The sequence below is a fragment of the Molothrus aeneus genome, chromosome 4, assembly GCF_037042795.1.
Source record: "Molothrus aeneus isolate 106 chromosome 4, BPBGC_Maene_1.0, whole genome shotgun sequence".
NCBI lineage: Eukaryota > Metazoa > Chordata > Aves > Passeriformes > Icteridae > Molothrus > Molothrus aeneus.
In genome coordinates this window covers 16465537-16478757 of record NC_089649.1, presented here as the reverse complement: position 1 = coordinate 16478757, position 13221 = coordinate 16465537, and the positions used below count along the sequence as shown (strand labels likewise).

Genomic DNA, 13221 nt, shown 5'->3' with positions numbered 1-13221 from the left:
GGAGGAGTGGGATGCCTGGAGCTGCTGGTGGGATGGGAGGAATGTGAGATCTGCCTGACATGCTCAGCTAAAAGCAATCCAAACCAGAGCTGTATATAGCCTGGCAAGCTGCACAAATAGAGAAATCCAGATATCTCCAAGGTTTGAGGATGGATGAAGGAAAGGGGCCACAGCTGTGTGTGCTTCTGGGTGTTGCTCAGGAAGACACTCAAATTTGTTCTGTTTAGAATTTGGGAGAAACTTGAAGCAGGGACTGTGGTGCAAACACCCAAACTTTTGCTGCCCTACCACGGAGTCTCTGTGTCCTTTAAAGTGAGGACATGAGGAGGTGTTTCAGTGTCTGTGAATGTTTTCCTGTTGCCTGCACTGCCCGCTGTGCTGGTCACCCTTCCCAGCCCTGTGACACTGCTGGGCTCTCTGCACTGCACTGTTTAGCAGGACTGGCCAGCTGACTGTGCTGCTGCAGTCACTCCTCGCCTGTCAGGTGTGCCTGGCGTATGAAACCAACCAAATGTTTTCTTCTTTTTCCCCAGAGTTTTTTGCTGAACTCAGCAGAGCGACGAGTGCTCTGGCACTGACCAGCAGCCTGACAGACCTGGTACACTACATCAGACAGGGATTACAGTGGCTGAGACTGGAAGCAAATATGCCTTAACTGGTTCTCCAGGTGGTTAAATACCTTGAAGTTTTTTTGCACTTTTGAAGCCTCAGAAACAGTTTAATTTTTGTTTTAATTGTTCAATACAAAGCACCTGCAAGGGAAAATATTTTAAATAAAGTTGGAAGTTATCTGGCTACACTGGAAAACCCTTGAACTGTGTTTTTCTAGGGTAGCACTTTGCTACCTTGAAAAAGAAGAGACAGAGGATGGCACCTTCCTTTAAAACTATGAAGTGCAATGAATTGTCTGAATGGCCTGATGTATTGATGGTCTATAAACATTTCTTTTACAAATAACCAGCAGGACAATAATTGCACATGATGCTGACAAGAAGGAAATCATCTGCCTCCAGAGGTGGTTATGCAACATCCCACAGTCTGCAGCAGTTGTGTGCCCAGACAACATGCCAGAGGAGTTGCTTTTGCAAGCACAGATGCAATCTTTGGTGTCTTTGTTCTTCAGAGAGCAAGTAGCAGCCTCGTCAAGCACCCAACAGCGTTATGTTACAGGAAAAGCAGCAAAAGGATCTGCTCTGCCTGCTTTCCAGCCTCACCCTCCTGCTTTTGTCAGCCAGCTGACAAAACTGAGGAAGCCACTGCCTTCAGTGCTGCAAGTGTTCTTTTCAAGCCATCGCTGCTTTGGTCCTCCTTGCTGCGCTGTCATCCATGCCCCGGGCACTCCAGCTGTGTTACTGAGGGGCTGGCTCAGCTCGAGCCTTGCAAGCCAAACACAGCTGGGGTGGCAAAACTACATGGTGTGTTTGGAATAGCTCTGCCTCTTTGCTGAGAGATATCACCATGAGGATTCTTTGGGGGGCTGATTTTTTTGTCATTTCAGTGGGTGGGGGTGGAAAGCTGCACTGGTTCACTGTGATTGCTTGAACATTGTTCTGAGAGCTTCCATGGGAAGGAATTGCTTCTGGTTAAGGAGGGATTAAGTGGCTGAATGTGGAACATAAGATAAATTTTGCATTTGGATATTTGCCTGAAACCATTGAGGGTCTTGATGAATATCTAAGAGCAGGATTTGTACCAAAGTAGAGTCTTTGTGTGGGAGACAACTCCTGTGTTCTCTCAGCCATGCCACAGGATGGGCCCAGTGACTTAGAAACCTGTCAAGGGGACAAGAAAGGGAATAATGAGCTGTTGCCAAGCATTATTTTCCTTGTCACAGTATCAGTGAGGGCAGCACCCATGGCATTTGTGTATTCAGTGAGATGACACCCTTCTCTCCCCAGAGATTCCCTGTGGTGTGACAGCAGCATCCTGCCATCCTCATGCGCAATAGTGTGCCTTAGCCCACTGGTCCCCTCTCACATCCCTCACCCACTCTCACAGACCCCTGGGACTGGAGAAGAGTAGGATGGTACCCCAAAATAAATAATTGTGTTTATGAGAAAGAATCAGGTCCCTTTCCCACATAATTTCATGGTTAGGGAGGAACAGGTCTGCAGAGGTGCATAAGTACCCCCTTTGTAACATACCTGCTCATGGGTTTGAGACTCATGAAAATGGACAGTGAATAAATATCAGCAAAAGGTTTGCATTTCCAAAAGTAGGTTCTGTAGAAGTGGCCTCTGCCACAGGGAAGCCTGGGCTCTTCTTGGTTCTGGGAGAGATGATGTGAGTGTGCTGGTCCCAAGCACAGGGGATCTCTCCTGTCACCTTCCCTGGCAGGGCAGGACCACCGGGATCATGGCTGTGCCTTTCTGCACCTTGAAGGGATTGGCCTTTTACGTTCACTTTGTTAAAAACCTCAGAGCATTTCAGGGATGAGCTGTCCTAACAAGTGGAAGGAAGATCCATGTCCCCATTTTACCTATCAAGCTTTGCTTGCACTCCTCCCCCCTGGAGCAGCGACTGCTCAGAGAGAGCAGGGTGGGAGAAGGGCTCAGCATTAACTGTTTTGTTCTCAGGAAGTGTGGGGATGGGCAGCCAGCCTGGAGGCTGATGTGCACTTTGGAACTTGATCCCAGGCTGGTGGATCGATGCCACCTTTGGACTTTGTCTTCAGACAAAGCTATTTCTAGGATCACCAGCTGAGGAGGAGGAGGAGGGAAGATGAAAGCTTTATTGAACTTGGAAACCACTGTGGGAGCCTGCAGGAACCGTAGCCGAGTGTGAGGGGAAAGCATAAGGGGCAGCAGGGACAGGGGTGTCCTGGTACTCCCCTGCTGTGTGCATCCATGTCCCTCCCTGCTGCCAGCAGAGCTGCTTGCTGCTGTGCAGGAGTGGCTGTGTGAGGGCTGCTCCCATTCCCAGGACCAACTCCCCTGGGCTTTGAGGGGAAGAACATCACAGGCAGTTTGTGTCACAGGCATGTGGGGGCTCTTTGGGGGCTCTCAGCTCAAAAGCAATCTGTGGGAGCATCACTCCACAGCAGGAAGCTAGGTTTTGTTTCAGGACACAGGGAAAGACTGTTCACATAATAGGAAATTTTAAGGAAAGCCATCATATTTCAACCTTGAGCCAGGTCAGAGGCCTGCAGAGGGTTTGGAAGAAAGCTCATAATTTTCACTTGGGCCGATTGAGGCCTTTAAAAAAACAAACAAAAATTAAATAAAAACAGAAATCAAAACGTAGCAGTGGGGGAAATAGCATTTGCCATTCAGAAGCAAACCATTAATCCAAGGAAAACCAGGGGTGATTGTTTAATCCCAGAAAGAACGGAGGCAGCTATGGTGGCAAAGCAGCATCATTTCCACGCAATATTTATTTAAAAGAAATAATAATACATGCGTTGAAATTGTCAAATATTCTATTTTTAAGATGCCATTTATTTAATAGTTGAAAACCCCACTTACATGGAGATAGAGATCTCTTGTGTAACTGAAAGTCAAAGTCTGACTGCAATGTCCTTGTTTTTTGGTTTTGTCCTCTCCCATCCCTCTTGGTTTCCACGATAAATCTGTGCATCTTATTTTGGGGATGTATGTCCCTCTTGTACATAACCTTTTTCTGCCCTGTGTGTGATGGAATTTCTGAGATGGTTGATTCATATGGGGGAAATAAACAATAAATGAATGTTTGTTATGAGGTGTTTCAAGAGTCCTTGTGTTCTCAGCTTCTTGCAGAGAAATTCTAGTGTAGCTTTTCTCTGAATGGACTCACTGTTTCCCTTCTGAATGAGGTTTAGGTATGAATTCCTGTACAAGAAGTCTCTTGTTCCCTTTGCTGCCCTGTTTGTCACCCCTTGCCCTTTCCTTAATGACCAAAAGTGGTGCAAATGTAGATGCTCAGAGGGGCAGGAGCATCATCGCTTGGGACATGTTCCTCCTGCCCTCCCAAATCTGATGCAGGGAAGGCTGTGCTGGGCCAGCTGCTGCAGCCAGCAGGGCCTGGCTCTGAGCCCTCCCTGGCAGGAGCATCCCACAGGTTGGTTTTGGACAGTTCACTGAGGTACATTAGAAAAGCAGGAGACAAGGCACAGAAGTGGTGGCTGAAGGGTCCTGCTCTGTGTTTGCCACAAAGGTGCTGCAGGGCTCAGTTTGTGGGTTGGTTTCTGAAGGGCTGCGGGGAGGATTTCCCTCAAGGAAACCCACAGGATTTCATGCCCTGTGGTGGCAGTTGTCTCATTGGTTGTGCAAGGGGATCTCTGCCACGGCCTTGTACTTCTCATTGGAGGCTTTTCCCACTTTTTGTTTTTCAAGATGTTCCTTGGAAGAATAGTTTTGGCATCTCTGTTCACCATTGGGATACATTTTGTGATTCAGGTCTGTTCTGCAGCAGGCATTGCCCCCAGGATGTTTGCTAATCACGGATGTGGTTTTCTCATGCACTGTGTGAGTTGTAGGGGATGCTGACACCTGGGAATGCCACTGGAAATGCTGCTGCTGTTCCAGGTGCTGGGCACAGAAATGCACTCTTGGATTGTGCTTGGTGCAGGGCTGGGGCAAATTAACCCAGGGAGGGTTAATTTTGGGGATGGGATGGAAATGGGGTTGAACATGCCAACAGGGAGGGCATCCAGAAGCCAGGCAGGATGTGGGGCTGTAGCAAGTGTTGGCAGCCCAGCTTGGCTTTCTGCCCAGGGCTGTGGCCCCCCTGGGCTAACGCAGCCAAAAATATTTTTCCAATAAGAGTTTGTTGTAGTTTCTTTAATTATCGAGTCTTTATTGCCCAAACCTAATTTTGCAATCCTGGTTAATTTATTTTGAGATTTTTTTATTGATTATAGATGAGCTTGCGTTCTGCCTTTGGCTTGGCTTATCCTTTTCAAAAACAAATGTCATTTTTGGCAAAACGGCTGAGTTAAAGTTGATTGCACTTTCTCAGCCCTATGCTGCTCTCCAAATACTAAAATAGCCCCTTGGCAGCCTGTGCTTTCCTGACATTAATTGCAGTTTCAGCAACCCCTGTCTCAAAAAACCAACTCTGTTCCTGGGCTATCATCAACCTTTTTGAATATGTTTCCATAACTTTTGTGTCCCTGAAACTTGTGCATGCTGCAGGAGCAGTGTGCACTGACTGCTGCTTTGTGATGTCTTTTGTCAAGGTGTGGGGTTCCCAGAGTTCCCACTGGCTTTTCCTCCTCTCCTGCTCAGTATTGCTGAGGGGTTTTTTGGATCTAGCCCTTCATGTTGCAGCATTAAGACTGTGTTTTACACTGTTAGAGGCATCTGCAAAACTTGTAGATTGTTTAGTGAAATCTTGATTTTACTGCTGGGCAGTTCCATACGAAGAAATACTTGTAAATGGAAAAAATAGTTCAGATTTTTTTTTTTCAGTTTCCAAAATGCATCTGTTTTTCACTTGTTCCATGTGAGGTTTTCCCAGATGCCTGCTGTACCTTTTTACTTGGAAACTACAGCTGTGGTAAATTCAAGTCTTTGTTTAAATTTTCATTTGAAAGAATCAGAAAATCCTGTCAGCTTAACAACTGTAAAGGAGTAATTACTTAAACAATGTAGTATCTTGAGAGAAGTTAGAATCTTTTGGACCAGGGAGGTTGTGGGTAAAAGGTAGCTGGGCTCCAGCCCAGGACATGGCAGGCAGGTCAGAACTTGAGGGCCATTGGGGATGTAAATCTTGCAGTCAATGCACAAAATCTTTTCTAAGATTTTTGTCCCACACAGCTGAGAGAAATTAGACTTTTACCTTGATTCTATTCAGTGCTAAGTAGAATAGTAAGCTGAGTGAAGGGAGTAGATTAGAATAAACAGTCTGGCTGAGGTAGAAGGGGAAGAAAAATCTGCAGATCCTGGGCACAACATTTATTTTAGCACCCTGAACCTGTCTCTTGACAGCCAGTGGGTTTTCTGTGATAATTATTAAACAAGAGGCAAAGGGTTCATTGTATTTCTGTAGCCAGTGGAGAAGAATCACTCTAGACAGAGGCATTACTTCCCCCTGCTGTTACTTTGTGTAAGGGCAAGAGTTGCCCTGGAAAACAGAAAATCCCACACTGCAATTTGGTAGCTGACACAGCACAGTTCAGACATGGTCCTGATGCATCCCTGTTCCTCTCCAGTGATTCCTTGGCACTTTGTGAGCGGGACAGACCATGCACCACAAGAGTGCAATGACTGGTGGCAACTGGAAAATGGCAAACTTGTTTGCAAGAATATTGGTAAAGAAATAAATGTGGAATTTTTTTAAAGTATCTTTTTTTTTAAGCAGTCCAACGGCAAAATAATTTTCTTTATAAATCCAGAAGTAAGCATGGGAAAATGGGACACAAGAGCTTATATTCTTTAAAACACAAATGTACATTTAAAGCTGAGGAAGTAGAAAATACTATCTTAAAACTAAAAATATGTGAAATGAAATTAAAGCTCTAATTTTACTTCCAGTGATACTAAAAGTTCAGGCTTGGGAAACTGGGTTAAGTGGAAGGAGGCTGGGCAGTAGCTCTTGTGTCTTGGATGAGGGCAGGTAGCTAAATGTGCTGTTACTGTTGTGATTGAGAACTCACCTGAATAGGAATCTAATAAGGGATTCCCTCTTTTCACAGAAAATCTTAGGACAAAGAGTTGCAGCATAGCAATCAAATATGAAAGAAGATTGTGCAGCTGACAGGTAGTCAGAGCAACAGGGCTGCAGGAATCTGCTCCCATGAAAAAAATTATCTGGAGATTATTTTTCATCATGGAGGTGAACAAACCATCTCATTGATTTGTTCACCAAATTAGAAATTCTTGGAATTGATGGTTTCTACCTTATCAGGGATGTACTGTTTTGATTTTTTTTTTTTTTTAAGATTGTGTCTCTTTGATTGAGATGACTTTATACCACATTCATTCACCATCTGATGGGCAGAAGCCTTTTCTTACATGAGTTCTTTCAGGAATCAGCTGTACTTTGAAGGAGATGTAAAGAATCTGTGAATCATAGAGATGGGTTGGGCTGCTACAGCACTCTAATGTCAATTTGCTTTTTCTCATCCAATTAACTAATAATTTACATGTGAAATTCTTGTTGCAGTGGCCCTGCTCCAGGAGTTCTCCTGTCTGGATTGGTAAAGAGCCTCCCTGAGTTTCCATCACTGCTCAAAGTGCGCAAGTCACAGAATTGAATTTCTTGCCACCTTTTTTTCATTCAATGCCTGAGCTGGAGCCTTTGGACAAAGCAGCTGCACGGTCTGGCCTTGGTACCTGAGGGCTCCCTGAGTGCCTCCTTCTTGGGGAACAGGGGTTTGGTGATTTTCCTTGTCAGAAAGCCTGTCTGTGCAAGGAAATTCTCTGCTTGTCTGAAAGGCAGGGAAAGGGCAGCACTGATGTCTCCTCTCCCTTCCATCCCTTGTAGGTCAACAGGAACAGCTTCAAATCCCAATTCTTACTACTGCCTCTGCAAGCTGAGAGTAAGAAGTCCTCTCTCCAGGGAAATTGCAGGTAAGGCTGGAGCTGCTGGGACAGGGAGCTCACCCTGAGTGAGGTAACTCCTGACTCCAGTCACAGCCAGTGACTCCAGGGGAAGATGGCAAAGCCTCCATGGAAAAACCCGAATTTCAGAAGTGAAGCCAAAGCTGTTTATTATTATTATTTTTTTCCAATAATCCAATGTTTTCTGTGATTGTACATTGAGGTATCTCTTCAAATAATTAAATGTATGCAAAGACATCAAGTTCTGCCCACAATAATTTCAATGTTTGTGACAGCAGCATTGAAAGGAAGGGAAAGCTCATAAAGGAGGGTACCTAAGGTTTAACTTTTCCAAGCAGCATCCATGTTCCATTAGAGCAGTTGTTTGCCTGGGGCTTGGTGAGGAAATGCAGAAAGAAGAGGAATCAAATAAGTCCAACAAAAGGATACAGAAATCAGTTTGGGTAAATACAGAACTGTAAAAATACCAGGGGAGAGTCTTTGGAAGAGAAGCTGCTGGAGTTCTCACGTCTGTTTTCCTGAGGTCTGCACCTTAGGGGTCAGAATTTGAGTAAATACCATCCCCAGCCCCATGGATTAGGAGGCATCCTAGGGTTAGGAGCAGGTGTGGACAGTTTCTTGTAGTGCCAGGGGTCCCCTTCCTCAGCTTCAGGGAATCTCTGGATTAGTCTGTGCCCAAGCGTGTCAAACAGAACTTGGCTCACCAGGGTACAGCAGCAGTTTGTGGTCAGGAGGGGAGCACTGTCTCTCCCAGGCTGACTTTGTTTCATCCTCCAGGTGCCATCAGGGTTTATTTATGGTATTTCTGCAAATGCTCTGCTGTGTAGTGCTAATCTTTCCTCTTTCTTTTTTGAGATGCAGTCTTGAGCATTTCAACGGGACTTGACGCTGTGATAATTATTTGTTTTAAAAGCTTAGGAACTACAGAAATTGTCATCTGCCATCTGGTTAAGCAGACAAACCACTTCAGTTCAGGTCCAACAAATGCCAGCTCTTACAGATAAGAAGCAGTGTGGTAGGGCAAAGGCTCAGCTGCCCTTCTGATTAGATTTTGCTTGGCTTAACAGGGAGAGGAAGGTTTTAATCCAAGTCATCCTCACTAATGGTCTCAGGCTACAGTATAGATGTTCCTCAGTTCTGCACTGTACTTTGCTAAAATATCACAAATTTCTAAAGAGGAATGAAATCTTCTCCCTGCAGATGCCAGGATGCTTTTTCCAGGTTCTCAGTACAATCCACTTGGAGAGACAAGCCCCAAAGCAATTGATACCAAGCTGTTTTCTTCTCACATCAACTCACCTGTTCCTGCAAATTTCATGATCCCACTAAAAAAGCTAGAGGGCTTTTTAAAAGGAATAATTTCTATTGGCTTTGAGCTCAGGTTGGTTTGCATAAGAAATTACTTCAAGGCCCTGACAGAACCTAAGGGGTTCCTGTTCTTTAAAAGGGAGTTACATAAATCAAGATTCTGTCTACTCCCATGCTATTTTCTTCCTCATCTTCTTGCCTCTGCAAAACATGTGTTCTCCAGTTTATCTAAAGGAGAAAAATTGCATTTTCATTCAGTTGTACAGACCAACAAGGCAGTGCTCTGCATCTTCCCCGACCACCAGGCAAGAAGAAAGATTTCTGGCACCCCATTAGGAACACCCAGAGTTGTGATGTTCCCAGTGGTTCCTGCAGCAGTGTACAGGGCAGGCTTTCATTTGTTGCTTTTCTGGCACACACTCGTTCTCTCTTGGCTGGCTCAGCAGCATTTAGCAATTGTTCCTTGCTTACGTGGAATTAGTTCTTGGATTAGAATTCAGTCTCTCTGTGCAGTTAATTTGTTGAACTATGTGGTAAAAGAAATGTTATTTTGCCCTTAATCATTGTTAACAGAAACATAACCATGACCAAACTCTCTTGGATATACATACATTTTTCAATATAATGTACAACAAAAGGCATTGTATTAAAATTTTCTATTGAGTGTCAATGGTTTTAGTTACAACCTATAAAATTACACTTAATGAATGCCATAATGTTTCACTTACCAGTGTCTCTGTCTATTACAAATGCTGAACTGGGAGCTGCCAAAGGAGTATTGCACTGACTCTCATAATAATAATAATAATAATAATAAAAGGGTTCATTGCAATCATTCCACATAATCCTCCATAACCTGCTGTTTCCAAGTTTGTGGTGCTTTGATGCTTATTTGGCTACAAAATGAAAGCCTTGTCTCCAGATAATGAAGGAAAGGAAGGTTGTCCTGGACCATTTGAAGTCTGAGAATATTTGCTTCTTTCATTGTTTACAGCTAGACTTGAGAAGGATCAAAAAGATTTTTGCAGGACTAGCTTAGTGTAAAGGCTTCTTTCTGACTTGCAGCAGAGGCAGTGACCATAAAGGAGGTATTATCTTTAGGAATTAATTACACGGTAATTAAAGCAAACTACAGATTGTTTCATACAAGAGGGACAGGGAGTGGAGAGCTTCTGTACATACAAGCCAGAAAGCTTGATTTCATCTAAAACCAAAATTCTCTCTTTACTGAAAACTTCAGTTTATTCTTACTCTTTTACACCTGTTTTGGAAATCAGCAGACACCCAGATTGCCATTAATGACTGCAGCTGATTTCCTTCAGGAAGCTGTACCTAATTATCCAAATGGAGCACTAGGACAAAACAGAGTGAAACAGATTAAAAACGTTTTCAGCTTGGTTCTCCATTTGAATTAACTCCATTGGAATGACATTTCCCTGCTCTTAGGATCTGAAGTGAGTGTTTTAGTGTATAGAAATGGAGAAGAATTCCCCTAAAGAGTCTTCTAACAATTCTTACTATATTTTGTTATTTTCAAAGGCACATCAACACAAAGCAGCAGGATATACAAGCAGCTAAGAATGTCCACTGTTGAGAAAAGGGCATTTGGACCCCACGTGGAAGAATACAAGAGGGAGTGGCAGACTAAGAATGGTGAGTCCTGTTTCTGATGGATGAGTATCTACTCAGATGAACTAAAGCAAAGACTGAAACAAGGACAAGGTTAAGGCACTTAATAGATAATTAACCTGTTTTAAAGGAAATCAGACCTATTTCGAGACTAATTTAGTGAGAGAAGTTTGTATTTCCTGATCAGACCCCAGGATCAGAGGTGTGTTATTCCTGAGTCAGTGGCCTTGGGAAAGAGATAAGCAAGATGTCAGCAGAGTTGGGGTTACACCAAGACCAAGAGAACCTGTCCCTTCTGCCCCAGGGCAGGGGGCAGAGCTCGTGATGAGATAAGGATGAACTTGGTAAGGAGATTCACATGGGGGGTCCTGTTGTGAACACAAGTTTCTTTTGGTAAGGAAATTCACCTTCATTCACAATTCAAAGTGGGCTTTCCAATGGCAAAAGCATTTGAAGAATTAAGATCAGAGAGGAGAGAAATCAGAGATCCAGTTGGAGGCTAGGACCAGGGTCTGTGTGAAGGTGATAGAAAAGACTTCCAAATGAGCATAAGCAGCCCTAACCCTAACCTGACATACAGTTTAATACATGGAGGGCAGAGACCACCTCTTGTAAGTGTAGGGAAGAGAGAATCTCCATCTAAACCAGTGAATAACCTACCAGTGCACTCTGTCCATTCCTGATGGACACAGATCTTTAAGGTCTTATACTACCATGCCCACCAAAAGCAACAAGAACATGGAAACATGAAAGGTAATCTCTTGAGCTCTGTTATATATATAAATGCTATCTAAAAAGCCTCTTTATCATGATAACTGCTACCAAAAATCCTGTGTATTAACAGAATATAAAGTGCTACCTAGAAAGACTTCACTGTATTTTTCCATGGCTCATTTGAGAGGTCCCAAAACACTCTGACTGGGAAAAGGGTAGAAAAGTCACAATCTCACAAATTGTTTCTAAAAAAACCCCCAAACCCCCCTGATTTATGACAGATTCTGTTTGATTCTATTTACAGAGAATCCTGCTGTTAAGGGAAATTGATATTGGCACTGACATACTACCAAGGATAAAAATGAACCATCAACATCACAGCTGTGGGGAGGTGTAAGTAGAACTGGCTGTCAGGTTGACATGTAAATATGTATATTCCTGTATCACTGTGATGCCAAATGTTTGAAGGAAAAATTGTTATTGCTACTGAGAATATCCTTCTCAACCTCTTTACACAAGTAATAAAAATACTGCAAAAGCTATGCTGGCCCATTTCCTGGAAATGCCAATTTCTGTTTGTTGGTAGAGGCAGGCAAGAGAGCTTCTGACAAATATCTAAGTACAACATGTTCAGCAGAGGCTTTCACCTGCCTCTGACTTGCAGGCTGAGAAGTGCAAATCATGTGTGACATGTCTAGGCAGGAGGAAATCAACCACCAGTCATCAGCTGATAAAGCCACAGAAGAAGATGTTTACTCCCATTTTGGTTTCTTTGGTTACTGGTTTATTTTTTTTTGAGTATGAGATTTACTACTTTTGTAACAACGTTTGCTTAATAAACCAATTTGCTTTTTTGCTGCACATTTTTCTCTAATAAAGACATTTATATTGCTGAATTTTTATTTCCTCTTCTAAACACTGACATTGCCCTTTAAACATGAGGTTATATACCAAGATATTTGTCTTCAGCTGTTTTGCAGACAGTTGATGTTTAGAAGAACAACTTTTTTCAACAACAACAAATAAGGGTTATCCATTTAACCTGGGATTGTGTTATTAAAATCTGTGTTGTTCTTCACATATATCAAAGTGCTCCTCCAAATCATTTACATCTGGCAGCTATTTTTTCCATACATCAGTTGTGTTAAACATAGGTTGAAGTCCATGACTGAAGCTATAAGATAGTGGCTTATGCCACATTTCACAAAACTCTTTCAGATACTGCCCTGGATAAAGACAATACCCACACCAAAGTTCCTCCTGAAAAGGAAAAAAATTAAAATTTACATATGATGTCTAAGCATGTGAGGCAGATGCCTCACAGATGCCTATCTTTAACTTTCCAAAACACAGAAGCCCCTAATGGGACACCCAGCCTTTCCCAAACCCAGGCTGCACAAACCCTTCTGGGTTAACAGGAATTGACAGTAATTCTGGCAGCCAACACTGCCCTCCAGTGTGGGTTGTGTTAACTTCTTTCTGCAGTGTCTTCCTTCTTCAGGTTTAATAAATGGATTCAGTGTCCATTACTGAATGTGCCATCCCATGACTTCGTTTAACTTTATCTTAAATGTTGATTTTATTTTAAGAAAATCATATTTAAAGCTATCATTTATCAGCTGTTACTCTCCTTTCTGTGTACTACTGCAAAAATAAAAATGAATGTGCAAATACATTATTAGTGGAGCTATAATTTATATTTGTTTTGTTGTATTTAGTATTTTTTCAAAAGCTCTACAGACCCACCGGATCACCTTCACAGATGATGTGTAACACGTTGTAGATTTGATTTCTGCAGTTATAACAGACATGATGGAAGTCAATATTATTTCACTATTCTCCCTGCAAATTTCTGATAGTCCATGTGGTATATATACACATATAAAAACAGAATCTACATTTCAAATCAAAAATTCCCTCCAACACCCTCAAAGCTTAAAGAACTGTTAATTTCTACAACCCATCTCATAGGCAACACACTGCTTGTATATACACAAACACCTCAATCTCATTTAAAAACAACTGGTGTTACAAGCATAGCTGATTTTAATTTATCACTGTATTATCTCTTTTGTATCACTCATCTGAA

The 13221-nt window shown here is 42.8% G+C and overlaps 1 protein-coding gene and 1 long non-coding RNA gene across 2 annotated transcripts in view; both read left to right on the top strand.

Annotated features, from left to right (window-relative positions):
• AFF1 (ALF transcription elongation factor 1) overlaps nt 1–3706 on the top strand; it is a 67290-nt gene extending 63584 nt beyond the window's left edge. The window contains exon 21 of the mRNA XM_066547994.1: nt 534–3706. Within this exon, the coding sequence (XP_066404091.1) occupies nt 534–655 (122 nt within the window). The 3' untranslated portion in view covers nt 656–3706. The remainder of the gene's footprint in view (nt 1–533) is intronic.
• Nucleotides 3707–5599: 1893 nt separating this feature from the next.
• On the top strand, nt 5600–12807 carry LOC136555386 (uncharacterized). Its single transcript, XR_010783481.1, has 3 exons — nt 5600–7490; nt 10329–10442; nt 11437–12807. It is a non-coding gene; the product is annotated as an uncharacterized lncRNA (long non-coding RNA).
• Nucleotides 12808–13221: the final 414 nt, after the last annotated feature.